This window comes from Aspergillus flavus, chromosome 1, assembly GCF_009017415.1.
Source record: "Aspergillus flavus chromosome 1, complete sequence".
Taxonomy (NCBI): Eukaryota; Fungi; Ascomycota; class Eurotiomycetes; order Eurotiales; family Aspergillaceae; genus Aspergillus; species Aspergillus flavus.
The window spans coordinates 4,181,178-4,201,173 of record NC_092406.1 but is presented as its reverse complement, the minus strand read 5'-3'; the positions used below and the strand labels follow the sequence as shown (position 1 = coordinate 4,201,173).

At 48.6% G+C, this 19,996-nt stretch overlaps 6 protein-coding genes across 6 annotated transcripts; 2 read left to right on the top strand and 4 right to left on the bottom strand.

Annotated features, from left to right (window-relative positions):
• Window positions 1-698: 698 nt before the first annotated feature.
• F9C07_2199942 (uncharacterized protein) lies at window positions 699-2,677 on the top strand (the record flags this gene model as incomplete). Its single annotated transcript, XM_071509468.1, has 5 exons — window positions 699-1,494; window positions 1,570-1,883; window positions 1,929-2,044; window positions 2,093-2,454; window positions 2,514-2,677. The coding sequence occupies 5 exons, from the start codon at window positions 699-701 to the stop codon at window positions 2,675-2,677; spliced, it is 1,752 nt and encodes a 583-aa protein (XP_071365905.1).
• A 1,772-nt stretch (window positions 2,678-4,449) lies between these two features.
• F9C07_2279771 (GPR/FUN34 family protein) lies at window positions 4,450-6,248 on the bottom strand. Its single transcript, XM_041288133.2, has 3 exons — window positions 5,391-6,248; window positions 5,172-5,337; window positions 4,450-5,120 (listed from the first exon to the last, which is right to left on the bottom strand). The coding sequence occupies exons 1-3, from the start codon at window positions 5,774-5,776 to the stop codon at window positions 4,803-4,805; spliced, it is 870 nt and encodes a 289-aa protein (XP_041140463.1). The 5' UTR covers window positions 5,777-6,248; the 3' UTR covers window positions 4,450-4,802.
• Window positions 6,249-10,003: 3,755 nt separating this feature from the next.
• F9C07_1548 (uncharacterized protein) lies at window positions 10,004-10,472 on the bottom strand (the record flags this gene model as incomplete). The annotated part of the gene is made up of 2 exons (XM_071508201.1): window positions 10,004-10,086; window positions 10,259-10,472. 2 exons carry the CDS (start codon window positions 10,470-10,472, stop codon window positions 10,004-10,006), a joined length of 297 nt encoding a protein of 98 aa, XP_071365904.1.
• Window positions 10,473-12,185: 1,713 nt separating this feature from the next.
• On the bottom strand, window positions 12,186-13,545 carry F9C07_2279768 (NADH:flavin oxidoreductase/NADH oxidase family protein). The gene has a single exon (XM_041283977.2). The coding sequence runs from the start codon at window positions 13,446-13,448 to the stop codon at window positions 12,336-12,338; it is 1,113 nt and encodes a 370-aa protein (XP_041140464.1). The 5' UTR covers window positions 13,449-13,545; the 3' UTR covers window positions 12,186-12,335.
• Window positions 13,546-19,689, bottom strand: F9C07_2279767 (triadin). Its single transcript, XM_041288134.2, has 6 exons — window positions 17,532-19,689; window positions 17,407-17,455; window positions 17,312-17,351; window positions 16,917-17,239; window positions 14,726-16,863; window positions 13,546-14,665 (listed from the first exon to the last, which is right to left on the bottom strand). The coding sequence occupies exons 1-6, from the start codon at window positions 17,802-17,804 to the stop codon at window positions 14,414-14,416; spliced, it is 3,075 nt and encodes a 1,024-aa protein (XP_041140465.2). The 5' UTR covers window positions 17,805-19,689; the 3' UTR covers window positions 13,546-14,413.
• On the top strand, window positions 17,541-19,689 carry F9C07_2279766 (uncharacterized protein). Its single transcript, XM_071510390.1, has 2 exons — window positions 17,541-18,669; window positions 18,756-19,689. Exons 1-2 carry the CDS (start codon window positions 18,178-18,180, stop codon window positions 19,215-19,217), a joined length of 954 nt encoding a protein of 317 aa, XP_071365903.1. The 5' UTR covers window positions 17,541-18,177; the 3' UTR covers window positions 19,218-19,689.
• Window positions 19,690-19,996: the final 307 nt, after the last annotated feature.

Below are 19,996 nucleotides of genomic sequence, written 5' to 3'. Positions count from 1 at the left end.
ACAAGCGGTATGAATCCAGTTCCAAATAACTTACTATAAGATCCCAGGAATTGAGTTCAGGCTCCACTTGGGCAAAGGAATTGATGAAGCAGATCACATTCCCGGTCACGCCTTACAGGGTATATATAATAAATACATTTTTCTTTTCTCTTCGGCAAACAATCAATTCCAATTTCCTCTTTTTAGGTAGGTTTCTTTGTTGCTTCCCAGACTTGACGAGCAGGACAAGGGATTAATGACAAGGTTGAAGGGGAAGATTTGACCGATGTGCCGATTTCTCTCTCGTACTCTCTCGGAAGGGCTGGACTCTAATTTCGCCGGTCGTGTTGGATCCAATCTTCCCCTTAATTGGTGAACGTTTGTCTCTCTGGCCTTTTCGTTCCACAAGGGGAAAAAAAAAAAAAAAAAGGGAAAAAGGGAGGGGGTCCAACCTCGCACTCCCTGTTTCACATATAAAATAAGACATTTAGATCAAGCTGGGAGAGGATGGACTTTTCCTGATAAGGGCAGTGCGCTGACCATTCAGCAATTTCCTTCTGTCCCCATCTTTCTTGACCTCCCAATCCACTTGGACGCCTTTCTCTCACCCACGTTCCCCAAACTCATGGTCCATTCTCACTCGGTTTGAAACGGCGTGTCCCCATGACGATCCTTAAAAGTGAGATCTCCGAAGTGCCATAATTAGATTTGCGCGCACCATGGACGCCAAGAACTCTACTCACCACTCAACGGCTCCCTCCGATCGCCAACAGGTACTGCCGCTCCTAAACTCCACTCCGGGCTCGTCGGCGACCGGGGCGTCTTCTATACAGAATTCAGACTCTAGCCACAGACCGACCCCGGCCCTGGCGTCTGACACGTCGTCGGCATCGCCAGCAGGCCATGACAATTCTCATGTGCTCTCCTTCGTCGATGAATCCATTCGTCAGAACATAACTCATAGTTCCGAGCGCAATAGTCAAGATGTAGGCAGAAATGCTGTAACGAAGCCGCGCAAACCGCGCAAGCCTAGTAATCCGGGTGGCCGGTCGACCCTGTTTTGGGTCCATAGCGACCCCCAGTCGGCGGCCCAGGGAACGAGGGAGGAAACCCTCAAAAGCATCCGTTCCCATGTTATGTCGGAGCATAACCGCAAGAAAAGACTGGAGAACACCAAACGGTACAAAAGCAAAACATGGAAGCACCTTGCTTTCCAGCCACCGGAAACCGCCGCTTCTAGTTCATCAGCCTCTAATCCTTTAGCCTCTGCACCGGACGACTCTCAAAAGATATCCCTCAAAGTATCTCAGCCAGAGCAACAAGGAGGAAGTTTGGAAAATGCACTAGCCAGCGACACGCCAGGCTTCGTGGCCGTCTCGACAGAAAACCACCATGAAGTTGATGCATCTTCGCATAGTCAGGCTCTCGCCGTGGTCCAGGATCTTTCGCCAGTGGCGTATTTGGGTCCAGGAGGCAATGATCCTTTTAATGTGTTTCACACGCGGCTTACTGATCGTATGTCTCGGCATCTTCAACACTGTGAGTCAATTTTTTGGATAATGTAGAGTATATGGAGCTCACATCTGATAGTCTTGGGTACCCTTACCCAGATAGCGTACCCGCTCCAACGCCGGTATGGAGAGAAACTACAGGCACATTGGACAGCACTGGTCCATCGCGACCCTGCCTCACTCCACGCGTGCATATGTGTTGCCGCCTCCAATACAGCCCTAACCATCGGTGAATTCCCGGTGAGGGAGGGTCAACGACCCAGTGCCCTACTTCTCGACACCTTTCATCACAGAGGTGAGACAATCCGGCTGGTCAACGAGGGGCTATCAGACCCTGTCAAAGCCTCGAGTGATTCGTTAATCGCCGCCGTTTCAACGCTGTTGACAATTGAGGTATGATATCCTGCCAGGGTATCCCGCTCGTTACTGACCAGCTAGATTGCTTCTGGAAACCCTGATTATCTCAAAATCCACCTGGCCGGTTTGAGGCAGATGGTTGCCCTGCGGAATAGCCTTGCAGACGTACCACCTGATATCCGATTCCAGATCTCTTGGTTGGTTTGACAATAAGAGAACGTTTCGTCTATCGCTAACACCAGCAGGACCGATATCCGAGTGGCTTGCATGGCCTTCACCAAGCCAATCTTCCCTTTCCTTCGTTATGCTCGCCCTGCCCATTTCACCATTGCCCCTCACAATGAAGATCTTGCCAAGACTGCTTCTGCATTAAATTCACTAATTGAAATACCAAGCATATTCGGTGGTGGCATGTCTAAAATCATCTACGACCTGTCTGAGCTTGTTTGGTACGCTGAATGGGTGAAGAGCGGCCTGAATTGTCAAGAAATCGACGACGAGACCGAAGGTTACTTCAACACAGAGGTCATATATGTCGAATATGCCCTTCATATGGATCGCTATCTCGAGACCGGCGAGCCTAAAGGGGATGCAAATATTGAAGGCTGTATCCGGCTAGCGTGTCTTCTATTCCACAATGGCACGATCTGGGAATTCTACCCCCAGTTCGGCCCCGTGTTCCCAAAACCGATCAGCGCTCTTCGTCTGGCGCTAGCTACCACGATCCCAGCCGGATTCTTCCAAATGCTCCCGGAAGTGTTAATCTGGGTGCTTTTCATCGGGGCATGGAGTTCGCGGTTTTTGCCAGAGAGAACATTCTTCGTGACTGAGTTAGCGGCTGCAGTGGGGAGACAAAGAATCCTGTCGTGGCAGGAACTGCGATCCCTGCTGCTGAACTTTTTCTACGTGGACCGCGTTCACCAAACTGCATTACGCGGGCTATGGGATGAAATCCAACTGATACGTATCCCGTGACCATCATCTATACCCAATGTGCCGTTATATAAGCATGTATAGTAATGATAATATCCCTGTACATACCGAGACAGGCCACTCCAGCCTTACACAGCTGCATCTGATCTCTATCCAGATACTTCACACTCCTCATGTGTCACGTTGTGATACGCTGCAGAATTACTCCCAAGTCCTTGGGCAAAGAACCAGCAAGCCACCTGATAACCGGCAGCGCCCTATCACTACGCCGTCCCATCAATAACAGCTAGTATTACTCAACTAGGTAATACTATGCAGGTTCAACAATCAGCCAATTGTCACACCAAACAGAGTGGACCCATACACAACAACCCTACCCCTACCTATCTAATAATCTCTTCTCCTACCTTCAATCAATCAATCAATCAATCAAGATTCTATTACCTGGTAGAGCCTAACTACTGAACGTCTAGCTATGCAGCTTTCTTCTCCTACCTTGCACCGCACCTAGCCGAAGGTCAACTAAGTCTTCCATCCAACACTCACACACCACACCCATCAAAATACCAAGTAAATAGGAAATGGGTGAGTAACAATACCATAACGTCAACAAAATTACCAAAAGAAAGCACATGACAACCATACCATAATCTCACCCGTCCCGCACACATGCATTAGTACCAACAAGGCCATGCCGTATTCTATCAGTTGTATTTAGTATGCGCGATTTCCCATGTCAGCGTTATGGCGTGATCTCCTGATTCCGATGAGGGAGTTTCCGAAAGTGCTTCTTGGCTGATCTACGTCAGAGGTAGATATCTTACTTGATGTACTTGGATATACACCTAGATCTACCATGGACCGTATCATTATTCTCAAGATATCCATTTAACCTCTCTATGAGAATAAAAACTAGACAACCTTCTACCTTAGAGCCCCAAGATCTCTAAAAAGAAAAACACAAACAACCAAATAGCCAAAATGCCGAAACAAAAAGAGAATAGAAAAGAAAAGAAAAAACAAGCTTATGCATGCAGGCTCACGCCAAGCCCGAGTTACACCCGTAGCCAGCTCCACGGGCTGCAAAAAATTTGCACCAAGATGCCGAACTTCCCCCGTCCGAACGATTCCCGACCTGCAAGGCAAACCGAGAAATTCCCGATCTATAGGACTTAATAGTTTGGCGGCCCCTTTTCTTCTATCTCTTCTTTTTTTTTCTGTGTGCGAATGGCCATACATGCTATTGCGCAGAGAAATTACAAGCGCCTTTTTTGCTCAATTTGTGTATTGATTGTTTCTATACTAATTGATTGATTTAGGATTTTGCGCTTGGTGTAAGAGCTATGTTCGCACTGACATATAGCGCTTCTGTGGTGTTCTGTTTATTATTATTTTTCTCTCTTCCTTCTATTTTCCGGCCGAAGGACGAATGGTTTATGCTAACCCTACAGGAACCACTCCTATATACTGTCTTCATATGAAGAGCTCAATGGTATTTGTCAACCTCTATGATGGGGGTATGTGGTGTATCGATCAAATGATGACTACTATCCTGGCACGTGTGGGAGCTAACGTCTGTGCTTCGCGACAGGTCCGCAACATTTCCCGTGGCCGAATAGACCTGACTTATTGGATCGCACGCCTGCAACTACAACACGATAAAGCAGCAGATTCATTATCATTGAGTGCATTAACTAATAGAAATAGATACAGACACAGACACACGCCCCCATCCATCGTCCACATGAACAACAGATCACCATCATTAAAAAAGCTATAAAAGGTGCTGGCAAACGGCAAAAGCAAATGAAATCATCGCAAAAGACCATCTATACCTGCTGCGGATTTGGATAGTACTGATTGGTCAAGCTGATCTGCAACACAACATGCAGAATGCTGACACGGCATTACATTCTCGCAGCAATGATCTTACAACAATGGGTATCTGGAAAAAAGGAAACGCAGGGACAAGATCCCGGTCCAATCGATCTATGATCATCAACCTTCGCACCTCGCAATAATCTAAGCGGTCTCGCGCTCGGTCTTGCGACTGCGGGCAGTGGGAGACCAGGGGAAATGGGCGACGGGGAGGATGAAGAAGCTGTTGCTGTTGTCCGCAATACCGGCGAGGGCGTTATACCAAGCTGCAAATGCCGCCAAGAGACCGAAGAAGCCACCGGCCTTGATGACGGGGGGGTTGGGCTTGCCCTCGGAGTTACGGTGGAGATAACCAATACCGAGGAGCAAGAAGGTGAGGTCCAGGAAGAAGAACAGCAAGAAGAAGGCTACGGTGGACCTCAAGGTGCAGAACAGCAGGATAGTGGTGAAGATGAACCATCCCTTGTCACAGTCAGCACACGACTCATTCAATCATCGGCACTGCAAACTTACAAAGAGGAACAATCCAAAAGAGTTATCGAACTGTGGTGTACCAGCGCCTCCGAGAGCGTCCGCAATCTCAAATCCACCTGGGGTCAGGATGATGGCGAAAGCAAGCCAGAAACCACCATAAGAAGACAGAGCGGTGGCACCAAAGGTATTTCCAACGGCCATTTCCCTGGCGAATGTTAGGGTGAAATGACGGGACATCTCAGAGAAGTATCAACTTACCACATGCCAGCAAGCAATTGAACAAGACCACCATAGCCGAAAGCTAAAGCGACCACAATGTTGGGCTCAGCGATGTCGCGCGTACCCATGTTGATCGCGCTCAGCACGAAAGTGGTGAGGGCGAAAGCAGACAGGCCCAGAGGGGCTGGGTTACCGAACTTGCGGTGCTCGACCGACTTGTACAGACCGGGTTGGAACTCACCACCGAAGGGACGCAGTTGAGCCTCAGCGGTGTTGACGTGAGCGAGAGGGCCATATCCGAAGCGCGCAGCAGCCCTGGCTGTGTCCTCAGCGGACAGCTGGTGGGTGGGAGCAGCTCCGTTGATACCATCGGAGTTGTTTCCGAAGTCCTTCTCGAACGCTTGGGGATCTTGTTCAGCGGCCATGATGCTCACGGATTGAAGGATCTATTCACAATAGGTCCAATTGATGTCTGGTGCGACAGAGAATTAACAAGTGAGGTCAAAAGAGGAAAAGTGAATCCAGCTAGCTGGACGTGGAGGTGAATATATATGAAACCACGCAAGGGGTATCAAGGGAGAACAGAAGACACTATGCGCACAGCACTGCTGGCTAGAACAAAACAACGGCTTGACGATTTAGGACCGTGCAAGATGGAGAAAGGAGGAATAAATAGAACGGAAGGAAGAGGAGGGGAAAGCGTAAGTCAAATAATAAAATAAGAAGGGACGAGGGCCGCCTGGACCGATGGAAAGAAACGAACAGACGCTCAATCGGACGAGCGAAAGTTGCAGGGGTGTGAGGACAGCAACTTACCGAATACGGGAGGAAGGCCCGTTAGTTGGGTTTAGTTCTGATTTAGGGTTTCCTCTTTTTTTCTTTTTCTTTTTCTTTTTCTTTTTCTTTTTCTTTTTTTTTTTTTTTTCTCTCTCTCTCTCGCTGGGCTAATTTTTCTTTCTCAAGTTTCCCTCGGATGGATTGAGGGTCACGGTGAGTGGAGCAACGGAGCTTGGAATTTAGTTCGTGTCAAGAGGACGGACGATTTGCGCGAATCCACCGAACGAAGATACACTAAACTCGAGGAAGAAGGGATATGTCTGGTCTTAAATGGAAAAGGTCGACCATACGGTAAATAGAATCGGCTGTCGGGAACCAATTATTTCCAGCGTTTTCTCTCCAATTTATGCAGAAAAGTCAAAGCGGGGGGAGAAACACCAACCCAACTACAGTATCAATCTAGAAAAAAGAATTCGGGGGAAAGCAAAGGATGGAAATAAAAATTAATAAAAAAGGTATGGGGAAGCGGTATGGTTGGTCCAAGGGTGAAAGGAACTTTCTCCCATCCAGCAATTCTCATTGCATGGCCCGACTTTCCAAGACCCCGGGGTACGGAAGTGGAGACTCTTAGCAGAGAGTACTTTTGGTTGAATTATCATTTTTTTTTTCATTCATTCTCAACCCTCTCAGCGAGCTCTCAATTAGTGTAGAATGTTTGTCTGGGGGAAAAAGCACCAATCAAAGGATCCTGAGACCCGAGACAGAAGTCGGTTCTTATTGGGTCCTGTAAGGATCAATAACCTAAGTAGATGAGCAAATATGTCTACTCGACTTTCAGGTACTACGGTTTCTTTTTCTTTTTTTCTTTTTTTCTTTTTTTCTGCTCCTTTCTACATTTCAACTTGAAGGTTACACCATATCATCTCAGTTCCTAAGGTACAGTACCAGATCAAGGTGCTTAATGGTCAGAAGGATGAATGGAGTAAAAAAGACTGGATGGGTATGGGTATGGAGTCAACTACGAAGGTTAGGTAGTATTGACCCTTACCGTAATTAACATAGTTCCCTAAGGTACATGAATGTGTTACATAAAGCAGAACGGCCCAGGTTCCAAACTGTCTGGTAATGCTCATACACGGGTCCGCCCGTGGCACTACAGTCCCCATCGTCCGTTTTCATTCTTCGTGGTCCAGTGTACCTCTTTCGATATTACTACAGAGTATGGTTCTCATCGAGATGTAGCATCAACAGGGTATTCCTACCACATACTGAAACAACCCACGCAAGGAGTTGTTACCATTGACGTGTGCCTTAACTCTTCTAGGCTAGTAATTTTCTCGTGGGAACTGGGGGCTAAATTTCAGAGACCATCTACAGTGGACCCCTTCATGCCAGACATGCTCCAACTCTCGTGCACATCGTCTGTGGGCCATCCATCTGGCAAATGCGACTCTCTCTAGACAGAAAGCTTGACATGAGGCGTCGTGGGTGTCACCATTTGACCATCATGGGCAAGCTGACGATTATTGTGGATTCATATGGAGCATCAACAAAAGCCCTGGAGTCTGGAGGACCTGCGCACACCATACCTACGGAGTATATGTATGGCGCACAAAACCTTGTCGTTTTATTTTTGATTTTTTTTATTATTATTTTGTTTTCCAGTCAACGGAATAACCAGCAGTATGTTATGGTTCTGCTGTGTCATTTTTCTCTCACGATGACTCGCTCCCTCTCTTCCGTTGATCGGCCGGATATTTACTACTGGCATGATGCATGATGCGATGGGAAAAAAAAAAAGAAAAAGACCAAACCTTCTATCCCTCAACAACACTGATCAGCACGGAGCCAAACTAAACCGAGAAAAGCTCCAGGATGTCATCCATTGTGATTTTAGAATACCCGTACTTACTCGGTGGCGGATTACGCACCAATGATTCACCCGAGTGATCTCGACCCACGGACTTGACCGGCGAGGGAAACACTGGTCTTGAAGCCTGCGACCAATGCGCGCTAAAATAACTTAGGTTGGTAGACTGTTTCGTTCGCGACCCCGTCGCGGTAAATGATCGAACTTATCCCACTTGGTGTTGATTTGACTTCTGACCGTTTTTGCCGCGGAAACTGACTGTCTACACTCCGGAGCTCCACCGTGTTCCCTTTTCCTCCATTTCGGCGCTCACAGCCTCATTGCTGGCGTATGAACAAGCTCAGATGTCAGGGCGGGACCCATCACCTACGGATTATCATCATTAAATTCATCCCTGGACAATGATATTGACCAGCACAAGGAGCATATAATATGGACGGCCCTGCTCGACCGAAATAAGGAGTTGCCTATCACCACTCCTCAGGTTACTCAATGGAGTCGGGATTCGGACCAGGTACTTCGTTTAGGGTAACACCAGCAGATCTCCCTAGAGCGAAACACGGCTCGGTAATCCAGCAACCTCTGGCCACGTACGGGATAGCAAAAGTCGTTTATACTCCGTAAGAGACTTCAGGAATAAAGGGTTAGGATTTGCAAGTTATATGATGTTTGTTCCTAGGGCAACTTCTGACACTGACAGCATATGCACAATCGATTTGGGGTCATCTATTTCCTCCACCAATTGAAATCTGGGTAACTAACGAGGAGAGGTACGGCTCTCAGAATGATTCTGGTCGGGTATATCCGCACAGCTGCAATCAACCGGTTTATTGTAAATAGCGCCTATACCCAAGGAGTTCTCCGTAATCCGGTCAATAATTGATAACTACTTGGCAAAATGAATTACAAACCACCACCACCGGGAAAAAAAAAAAAAAAAAAAGAAAAAACTACGATATTCGGCCGGACCGATACAGGTGGCCCAGGCCAGGTCCTTGGCAAAACAAATTATGGTGAACCTTCGGTTCAGCCCCTGCTGCAAGCCATACTAAATAATTGGGGGCTACTAAATAAGCTGCATACGTAGCTGCACCCAAGCCAATCCCATTGGCCGAGGGTGAACCAACAGATGCGTGGTTTGATGATTAAACTGATTAATAACCGGATTACCAATGGGTGAGGCCCTGTGCCCTAATATTATGGTTATATTAATTAATGTTATGCAATCTATATTAGCAATGGAGCAAATTTCGTATCTTATGCCAATTCGTATCGACCGCATTAACGGGTTGAAATCCAGTATCCTCCCGGCTCCATGATCTAGGCACTTCTCTTCGTTTTCCGAGGGAACCCATGTCTGTAAAGATGTATGCATGGAAGTTACCGACAGCCAGTCGGAGCATCAAAGAACGGTGCATACCTAACTATACCTAAACATAGCAAATCAACCTATAAAGCCATCAATTATCAGGCAGTCGTACAAGGTTCATCCCCGCAAAGTCTATGTATGCACCACCCTTGGCGCACATCCGTCACAAAGAACACCAAAACACGCTTGGCTTACTCCCGCATATCCCACGGGTGCGGAGGAGGAATGGAGAGATTGTGGAGTTGATCCATCCAGAGATGGAGATGTTACCCAAACAATCCTGCATACGAGATTGCCCTAGACTAGTCCCGAAAACATCATGTTACTATTGTTCCTTGACATACCAGGTATGCCCAAGACCTTTAACCTAGGTTATTACTTCAGTCCTCCATTGCCCCGGGACCCTTCGATCCATGGTTGAGTGCACGATCGAACCCCACAAGAAATGTATACTCCACGTGGAGAGGGTGAGATGAATCGGTCAAGTATCAGCAAAGCATATACTTTGGTATTCTGTATTCCGGAGCAGATGCCATGTCGGGTAAATTTAGGGCATATTCTATACTCCTGTTCATTATGCATTTGGAGGAACTGAGGGAAGCCCTATACGCCTACTTGTGCTACATCGCTGAAACATCAGAGCAAAGAGTTGGTCCAAGCCAACAAGACGGCAGATGATGTTTGGGTCATTGGTGCCCAAGCGCTCAATAGCCTGAGAGCTAGGATGACACGTCGTCATGCATTCCTTTGGTCTTGTCAAAAAGACCAATGGATGCATCTCTGCTCGGTCACGCAATGGGCGCGATCGACAGCTGCCGGCATGCCAATAGTAGACTTCCCAAGGTACGGAGTACTTGCTACAAACAAAGACCGAAGTGGAATACAAAGTACCAAAATAATGAAGAGCGTTATCAAAATCAAAATCCTTGGATTCACCACGTGGCTCCGCCCAGGGACGCGGTGCCGAGTTCTCTCTGCAGCCGAGAGTCCGGGGCACGGTCATCAGATCAGAAGGGTCTAACTGAACCCTGGTCTGTCGTTGGGGACGCCAATCTGGGGGGGCATAATCTTTGGTCTCCGGACCCTCAAAGGTATCCGGTACCATCCAAACATATTCCAGAACCTCCCCGGTTCCAAGACACAAGAGAATGAAGGAATCTTTTCGGTTCGGCGGAGCGGAAACCCAATGTCCTCAGGAGCCGAAAAATTGATTAGGTGAAAGGAAATACCGGAGGCGAAGAGCTCAGCCAAGGATTCGAAGAATCTTGGGGTCTCCACTACGTGAAGTCGGGGTTTTCTGTTCGTTCATTTCTGGATGGGACCCCGCGTGGGAGGTGGTTGGGGGTTCAACGTGATATCATTACTAGTCTTGGTGGCGATGTGGGATTGTTCTTCCCTTGCTACGTACTGACAGAAGGCGGTCAGTGAAACTCTTGCATATTAAGGTAAACAACCTTAAAAAGGCCCGGGATGGTGTCATGATCAACACCAGGAAACCTTGCTGCGATTCCACTGGCTACTAGTATCACCTCGAACGAGCTCAATATTTGGACTACACTATTTCATCTGGAGTATCTAGTGGAGTCACACGGATGAGGGATACCATCGGGATTTGAATCGTGTCAATTCTACTTAATAAATCCAGAGTCAACAGAAAATGGATGTCTGACCGCTCTTTCGCTGGAGATCTTCTCTTCCCCACAACGCTAGAATCAACTAGATTCCCACCACCAACAAGAGAGTGCAAAACAAAGGAATAGTTCACGAACCTTTGATTCTCAACTGAAGAAAATCTCCCTGGGATAGACGATCAGGTGGGGGTTACGCAATAGACCAGCATGATGCATGATATCTCAAATGGATACAAATGTGAGGGGTTTCCCGATCTGCATGCACACTTAGTTCCAAGAACTACTGGATAGATGCATGACCCGATATCAAATCTTCTAGTGAATATGCACTCTCTACTGCAAGACTATTTTACGCCCAATTCCTGGTGATCGTGCAAACTTTTCCCGGGTGGAGCGGCTTTTGCCATCACTGGATCAAAGTTCGCTATCCGCCGGGTTCCGCGTTCCCATCCTATGTTCTGTCCCGGTGACCAGAGGGAAATTCACCCAGGCTCTGGATGAATTGACCATAGTTTGACTTCAGAAGCTTCCACCATCCTGGTTGCTCACCGACACTGTTCTCACGCACCATCTTAGCTTCGATAATGCCATTGGTTGAGTTTGACGATTCCACCATCGAGCACGTTTTCTCGGTGTTCAAATGCTAGCTTCACTTCGGGAACTAGACGGGTACAAGCGAGTCCAGTCGGTGAGATGTCTTGGTTTACAGTAGAGCTCATACGATGGAGTACATCATTGGGTCCTTTCTGTACCTTTGATAACGCATTCTGCAATTAGTCGCAGATATCATCTGACTAAAGAAAACAAGCTTTTGAGTTTCACCATTGAGTGATCACTATTCCAGGTCACCCTCATGGGTAGATACTCCCTCGCTAAGCGATGAGATTCTTCAGCAAATCTGAAAAAGCAGAAGCTTCTCCTGGGGGCTTTCGGGCAACTTGGTAAACACTGATATAGTGCCCAGTGTATAGCAGGACACACCTATCGATGCTTCAATTGCATTGTAGACCTTTTTATGGTATATGGAAGGTATGATCAGAAGACTGACTTCTTTACAACCTTGGACGCTTCTTCGTAGGAGAGTACTGCACAAGTACATCATCTTCTGCCTACTTGAGTGCACTACGATGGAAACTGGGACACTTGCCTACGACCACAGAGGCTACCGAGAGCAAAAGCCAATCAGAATTAAAGATGAACAGATTGTGTTATATCCAATGATAGATTATGTATGTACAATCTCATCTATAGTCAATGCCTTCTATACTAGCCCAAACGCCCGATAATGCAATGCAATGCAATGCAAGTAAACATCAAAAACAAGGAAGGAAAAGAAATCAAGCAGCAACCTGCGCAGACTTGAACTCCTCGCTAAATTCGTAATCAGTGTATCCCTTAGGATCCTTAACCAGGTAGAACTTCTCCCTCTCATAGGCCCTCAAAGGAATACCGGCCTTGACCTTGAAAGGCAAATCCGGGTTCGAAGTAAAAGGCCGTCCCATAGCAACAAGGGTATCATAATCCTTGTACTGAGAGTCGACAGCCTCCTTGGCCGACTCAGCCTTATACCCACCGGCCACCATGATCGGACCAGCCTTCTCATAAGCACGGAAAAAGAAATCCAACGAGTCCGCACTGGGCTCATCAACCTCCGTGTTACCCGCAATGCGAGGCTCCACCAGATGCACATAAGCCAGCTTGAACTCCTTCGTCTTCTGCGCCAGATACTCGAACTGTGGGACGGGGTCCGCCATGCGCATACCCTGGAAGGTACTGAAGGGACTGAAGCGAATACCCGTCCTCTCCGCGCCAATGGCCTCCGTCACAGCCTTGGTGACCTCCAACGCGAACCGGGCGCGGTTCTCAACGCTACCGCCCCAGCTATCCGTCCGCTGGTTGACGGTATCCTGCGTAAACTGATCAATCAGGTACCCGTTCGCGCCGTGGATCTCAACTCCGTCGAACCCAGCCGCGATGGCGTTCTTCGCGGCCTGCGCGTAGTCGCGGATATAGTCGCGGATCTCATCCTCGGTCAATGCCCGGGGAACAGCGCCCTCGGGGGTCGCAGGCACAGCGCTACTAGAGACGAGGTCGTAGCCGGCCTTCTGCAGGTTGGCCGGGTTAGCGACACGGCCCAGCGCCCAGAGCTGCATGAAGATGTAGGAGCCCTTGGCGTGCACGGCGTCGGTGACGGTGCGCCATGCGGCGATCTGCGCCTCACTCCAGATCCCGGGGACATTGGGGTAGCCGCCGGCGCGAGGAGAAATGAGGGTCGCTTCCGTGATGAGGAGGGTTCCGGGGACGGAACCGCGCTGTTCGTAGTGTTCCTTGACTATGGGGAGGGGGACATGGTCGTCATCGTTTCGGAAGTGTGTTAACGGGGCCATCGTGATGCGATGGGCGAGCTGCATGCGCCCGACTTGAAGGGGGGAGAAAAGTTTCGAGGCCATTTTTTTTTATTCAATTGGAAATAATATCTCTTCTTCTCTCTGTAAACACCTTTTTCTCGTTGAATTGGTGTTTTATATTGTATACTGGAGGTCCATGGAGCAAATGTACGACTTCCTTTTATACTATACTTCGGAGACTTTTTTTTTTCCATTTGTTTTTCGCCATTGATTTCCAATCATTGGCTTACATATCCGTAAGCAGAAAGTCTAAAGGTTAACCTATTTTCTTATTTTCTTCCCTTCTTTTCGGCACTTGTTCGATTTCCAGAACCTTCATTTTTGCCTCCACCCATGCGGCGCTCCTTACTCCGTATATCCGATGTTCGATTTTTATTCCGGTTCATTAGTAATTTGGATCTATTATCAATCATGCTTTCATTATTTTTATGATGTATGTACATGCCTGCATGTATGGACAGCACTTGCGTTAGTGTACCTGATCCCTGTTGCTACTCCGTATCTCAACCACGACTGTCATGTTAACCTCGAGGATATTATTGCTACTATTCTCTTGATGACGGAATGTGAATTATCACGGCTTGTCGATTTTATAAACATCGAATTCGACTTGAGTCCAACCAGACTCTGATAAGGAGAAGACAATATCAACATCCCATTATACACTTGGACGGGGCAAAGCATCTGACTGGGTATATGTACGCCATCGCATTATATTTCCATCCACAAGGCAGTCCCTACTATTCTAAGAAGCAACCATCGCCCGTAATCCACCGGAACACCTTGAATGCTATCCTGGTTCGGCGTTCTGCGCCCCCGGTAGAAGAAAAGTAAGAGTAAAAGAACGAAGTATCCAAAAGTATATAAGAAAAAAAAAAAAAAAGCAAAGCCATTGAATCCATGGTATACTGCCATCGCCGTCATACATATTCATCACACAAAGACGAAACTATTGCAATGCTGCAGGGTATTTGAGAACGAAATTTGAAGAAATAAAAAATCAGAAATCAACTCTCAAGTGTTCGTGCGGCAGCCTCAAGCTGCGCATTGAACGCCTTGATCTGGTTCAAGAGACCCCCTTGGGCTCCAGGGGCGCGGGAGCTCACATTGTCCGCAACGTTGCGGAGCATGAACTCCAGTCCAACCGTCAAAGATGGTTCGGACGAACCTGAATCGTCTGAGCCGTCTGCAGGTCGGTTTCGGCTTCGTTCGAGGGCTAGATCTAGGCTGTGTAGGGAATTGTTGATGTTAGTGCGCGCCTAGTATGGTATTAGCTACAAGGTCAAGCGACAATGGTATCGTTGCGTGGGCCGACTTACCAGGCTTGCATTTTCCTCCTTCGAGTGCTTCCTTCGTACTGCATCCATCTGCAATGCCACGCCCTCCCTTTCTTTTCGTAGTTGATACAGTCGGCTGCGCATATCCATCATTTCCCGCTTGGCCGTTTTCAGTTTGACCCCCAATACGAAATTACTGTCGAGCATTTCGCTCAGTTCGAAAAGGCGTCCTTCCAGCTCGGTGCCGAATGCTTCCACAGCCTTTTTCTTGGTGGTCCATTCTGAGCGCCGTGCTGCATTTCCCTCGTTGGAGATTCCGTTTTTGAGTGTTGTAAGCGTCTTCTCTAGTGTTTCTCGGCAGATTTGACTCAGAACATCAGCGACATTTACGCCTCCCCTACTAGGGAGTTTGGTTTTCTGTCTCGTCGAGAGCTCATCGGCAGACTCCTCCTCCTCGTCGGATAGTTCAGAAGGTTGAACATGGCCTCCAAGCGACGCGATATTAGCAAGACGGTGGACAGTTACGGGAACCGTCTCTCCGCGAGGCTGTCTGGGCTTCCTTCTAGTAGTGCGAGAAGCCTCTTCCTGATTTTCATTCTGAGCCGCAGGGTCTTCCTCACGCTGTGTGACTTCAGGACCCGTATTGGATAGTGACGGTCGGCCGCGTCCACGTTTGGGAGCTGAAGCTGGCTCTGGCTCTTCAGGGGCTTCGGGTTGGCGCTCGGGTTCTGGCTCCGGCTCCCGCTCCTCTTTTGACCTTCTTCCTCGCTTCCTCTTTTCGCCAGCTGGTTTTGGCTCCCTTGAAGACTTGGGGTCAGGCTCAGCCTGAGTCTCCGGTTCTACCTCTGGTTCCGGTCCCTGGTCTGACCTTCTTCTCCGTTTTCTCTTCTCGGTAACTGGTTCTGGCTCTTTGGGGACTTCGGGTTGGCCCTCAGGTTCTGGTTCCGGCTCTCGCTCCCCTCTGGCCCTTCTTCCTCGTTTCCTCCTCTCGGTAGCTAGTTCAGGATCTCTTGAAACTTCAGGCTCGGGCTCCACCTCCGGTTCTGGCTCCTGCTCCTGATCTGACCTCTTTCTCCGTTTCCTCCTTTCGGTAGCTGGTTTGGGTTCTTTTGGAACCTCGGGCTCGTTATGGGGCTCACTCTGGGGCTGCAGCTCCGGTTCCTCCTCTGACCTCCTTCCTCGTTTCCTCTTTTCGCCAATTGGTTTGGGCTCCTTTGGACCTTCTGATTCAACATCTGGTTCAGGCTCAGGCTCAGGCTCCGCCTGTTTTCTCTGTTTTCTCTTCTCACCGGCTGGTCCTGGTGCCTCCACACTCTCTGGCGGGTCAAGAGCTCTCTTGCCGGGGCGTCCAACTTGCTTTTGTATGTGATTCGTCGCCTTTGACTTTTGACGCAACTGGCGACTCCCTCCAGATGCAGCCGAATCTTCTTCCTCCGGCACATTACCCTCATCCAGAGGCTGGCCATTTTGTGTTTCACTGGCAAGAGAATCTTCCGTCAGCTCTTTTGCTTTTCTACCCCGGGGCCTTTTCGTTGTCTGTTGCTGAGTCGGTATGCTCTCGCCCGGCATGCTTTCAGTCGAGGCAGCCTCGTGCTGCGTGCTTCCCTCATCCATTGCTGGGGATGATTGTGCTGATGTTCGCGGCCGGCCTCTGGACCGTCTCCCAGACTGTGATTTAGGGGAGTCCGCTTCCATGGATTTATCACGATTCGTGTCCAACGATGGTTCCCGTGGTCCTGGCTGCTGCGTACTCTCAGTCTCGGTCTCCGGCCGCTCAATACTCTGGGACCGTCGCTGATCAGCACTAGACCCTCGTCGTTTCCGCTTGCCGTTCGTGCTGTCTTCAAACGCTGGCGTTCCATCAGCCCTCGACGACTCTCTCTGGGGCTCCGTGGGCTCTTGATGCACATCGTTCCGATCTGAACGTTCATCCTCTAGAGTGGGCGCCTCAGCTGCCGGGTTGTCCCACACTATCGCGGTGGTTGAATCAGGCGCTTCTTTGGATGCCTGGGTAATATCTGTAGTAGTTTGCATGGTTAAGTGTTCGTCGCGTGGTTCCGTAGGCTTGCTAGGCACAGGCGCGCTTGTCTGAACGCCATTTTGGAGAACCGGCGAATCTCGTTTTTCCTGTTGCGTGACTTCTGGCTCGACGGATACTCTTGAGCTCTGGCCAGGGGGCTCTATGGTGACGTTAGATAGTAAGCATGACCATAGCATTATTCCATGCACGTACCAATCCTCCTTCGCTTGCCACTTCGCCCGAGGTCCAACGCATCATCTTCCGGTATGTCGAATGTTGAGGGTCGCTCGGGGAGCGAGTTACGCGCCCCGCCTGGAGTTCGGAGCTGTCCACTGTCTTGTGATGGTGGAAGCTGCCTTTCTGGCGATAACAAAGGATGTTGCGTATTCTCCGAAGGTGAAGGTGGCTGTGGTGCGGCGGGGGGTTCGATGGAAATGTCAACATCGGCGTGTTGCGACGCGGCTTGTGGCGGCTCTTCGGGCGGGGGAGCGAAACCAAAAGAGAAGCCAAAATTCACTTCCTTGATCTTACGTGTCCTAATCCATGATTTGCATTGTCAGCTCTCTGTTGTCTTCTTCAATCGGTCGCGGGGTAAGACCAGCGCGTACCCAGCGCCGCGCTGCCGCATTTGCAGCCGCTCCTCTCGATCTGCGGGATTCATTAGTTTGAAGATAGATTCAACGGCTTCATTGGGAGTGCATACTGGAGGCCATAATCGAGAAGCGGCGCCTCGGCGAGCTCAACGCGCAAATCTACGCGAGATTTAGGTGTAAAGGTCCAAGGAGGTGTTGCGCCGAAATCAATGATGGAGCGTGTATTCGATCATACTTTCGGGGATGCTGACTTTCCCAAAATAGCCTGGTCTTTCTGGTTCGGGAAAAGCGTGGTCTCAATGCTTGGCGGGAAGTATTCTTTGCTCGCTGCGTTGAATATCTTTTTGTATATAATTGAAACAATGTGGTGATTTCTATAGAGCATATCGGTAGGTGTATTTGGTAGATGGAGATCCAGAAGACTAAAACAAGAAAAAAGGTATAGTAGAGCAATGGTGGTAAGGAAATAGGAACAATATATATCGTTTGACACATAGAGCCGTTTCATACTTCAAGACTACTAGTCATATAGACTCTCCAAGGACTAATCGAGCCAGTGAAGAATAGAACTGAAACTGACGGAGCTGAGCAGCCATGCCAAGGACATGCATCTCTTGATCTGCAAGAACATAATACGGTGAGAGTGAATAATAAGTCGGGGTGGATTTGATTTCTGGATTTCTGATATTCCGTTCAGCCCAAAACGGTTTGGCGGCTTAGTCGCTCCGCCCGAGTCGATCACCAAAGGAAGTTCAATCTTCTCCGCATATACTTTTCGGAATTTGGTTCTGAAAGCCGAGAAATCACAATTAACACCACCCGTTCTAAGCTGATCAAACAGTATCATTCCTAATTCAGGTTTTCGAATCATTGTCGCAGTCATGGGTTGGTTCTGGGGCAACTCGAATCAAGACGACCCCGTCAAGAAGCTTGACCCGGGTCTCCGAGAATATCTCGAACATGAAGCCCCAAAGAAATACGTCCCTGCGACCTCAGTGCCCTCCGCGCAGGATCCTTCTAAGATAGTAGATCCGCAGTCCCAATCAGCGCAACCAGCCGAAACCACCGAGTCGTCGAAACCTGCTGTTCCCGCTGCCTCACTTTTCCCCGATGGCCGTTACGCCCATCTCTGGAAGACTTACAAACCGCCAACTGAGGAAAATACTGACGTGAAGGGCGCTTCCAGGGTGATTGAAAAGTACAAGTCACGCAATGATACCGTACACCGCGCAGCGATGGAGAATTGTGCACTGGAACATGAGGATTTGACACTGTGTTTCCAGAACGGTAACCTGCAGAAACGACTAATGTCTCGTATGACTCTGTGCTCCGAGGAAAATGGGAAATTCTCTCGGTGCTTTACTACTCAGGCTGTAAGTGAAGATCTCGCGGAACTTATCCTCTAGGCCTTTCTGCCTGCGCCGCGGCTGCCGCTGGACAATTACTAATGTGTGATTAGAAATTCCTCCAGGCATTGGGCTACTCATCTTCGTTTGAATGGGATGACGAGAGAGAGGAAAAGATCCAGATGCACGCCGATAAACTCTACCATGAGATGCTGGATTATGAGAAGAAAGTTGAGGAGGCCCGAGCGGCTGGCCAGGAACCTCCGCCTCTCACATCCCTCTTCAATCCCCAGGGAAAACCCCAACAGCAGAAAGCCGAAAATACCTCAGGCTCCCTGGAAATTCCCGGAGGCGAGGCCATTCCACCGGGGTTCAAGCCATCCAAGCCATTGGAACAACTCACACCACATGAACGCGAACTGGAAATCCGAGCCCATTATGCACAACTGGAGCAGCAGAAGATGTACGCGCAAGAGGCGTCTCCTTTCATAAAGACTCATGACGATGCGCGTCAGAAACGGCGAGAGAAAGCCGTAAGTTGGTTTGGAGAAACAGTAGGTAAATGGGTTACATAGGATTACAAATCGGCATTGGCGGTTTCATGGTGCCTGGGAAAGGTTTCATTCTTTTTATGTTATTATTATTATTATTATTATTACTACTCTTGTTATTACCCAATACCTAGTCGGATCTGAACATGAGGGCGCATCTTTGAGGAGCATTGAATCGATAAGGATAGCGAGATATGCCAATATAAAATGAACCTGATGACTCTGGATGTATATGACAGGAATGATAGAATGTCAAACTCAAAAAAAAAAAAAGACAAAAATGAAATAAAAGCAAATAGAATCTATAACAAAGGGGGTATTTACCAGGTGCATCTGGTTTCGCAGTGAGGGGAGGATTTATACCAGACAAGTATCAAAGGATTAAATTGAAAGGTGAGAGAGCTGACGGTCACGCAGTTGCTCATTTGTCGGACGCGTTCGAGACACTAGAAAGAAAGTCCGACACGGGAAATGACGAACTGCAATTCAAGTCGACATCACCACTTGCTTTCCCTTCTTTTTCCCTTGGTACATACCCGGATTAAACCTCTTAGGTAATTCTACCATTTGAAAAATAACTTCCAACTTTACACCACCCACCCCCCGACTTTCCCCATTTGTGGCGGTTTGTCGGCCAAAGTCCTCCGTTGCCCTCTTGGTCACTTTGTTCCACGGCTCCTGATTAACCTCCGCGCAGGTCTTCCTACTCTGCTTTACCCAACTGATTGACCTGCAACGAACTCCTCCTTCCCCTCACCTCTTTTTTTAATACAAACGTCTTTCTTCCCTGTGAAGCCTTGTCC

Excerpts from the sequence above, each read along its gene's own strand:
- F9C07_2279768 (XM_041283977.2), bottom strand. The coding sequence starts at position 13,448 with ATGGCCTCGAAACTTTTCTCCCCCCTTCAAGTCGGGCGCATGCAGCTC.
- F9C07_2279767 (XM_041288134.2), bottom strand. The coding sequence starts at position 17,804 with ATGAAACGGCTCTATGTGTCAAACGATATATATTGTTCCTATTTCCTT. Across the intron at positions 17,352-17,406 it reads CTTCTCGATTATGGCCTCCA|ATCGAGAGGAGCGGCTGCAA; the intron begins GTATGCACTCCC and ends TGAATCCCGCAG. Across the intron at positions 16,864-16,916 it reads TGGCAAGCGAAGGAGGATTG|AGCCCCCTGGCCAGAGCTCA; the intron begins GTACGTGCATGG and ends ACGTCACCATAG.
- F9C07_2279771 (XM_041288133.2), bottom strand. The coding sequence starts at position 5,776 with ATGGCCGCTGAACAAGATCCCCAAGCGTTCGAGAAGGACTTCGGAAAC. Across the intron at positions 5,338-5,390 it reads CAATTGCTTGCTGGCATGTG|GGAAATGGCCGTTGGAAATA; the intron begins GTAAGTTGATAC and ends AACATTCGCCAG. Across the intron at positions 5,121-5,171 it reads CTTTTGGATTGTTCCTCTTT|GGATGGTTCATCTTCACCAC; the intron begins GTAAGTTTGCAG and ends GACTGTGACAAG.
- F9C07_2279766 (XM_071510390.1), top strand. The coding sequence starts at position 18,178 with ATGGGTTGGTTCTGGGGCAACTCGAATCAAGACGACCCCGTCAAGAAG. Across the intron at positions 18,670-18,755 it reads GGTGCTTTACTACTCAGGCT|AAATTCCTCCAGGCATTGGG; the intron begins GTAAGTGAAGAT and ends ATGTGTGATTAG.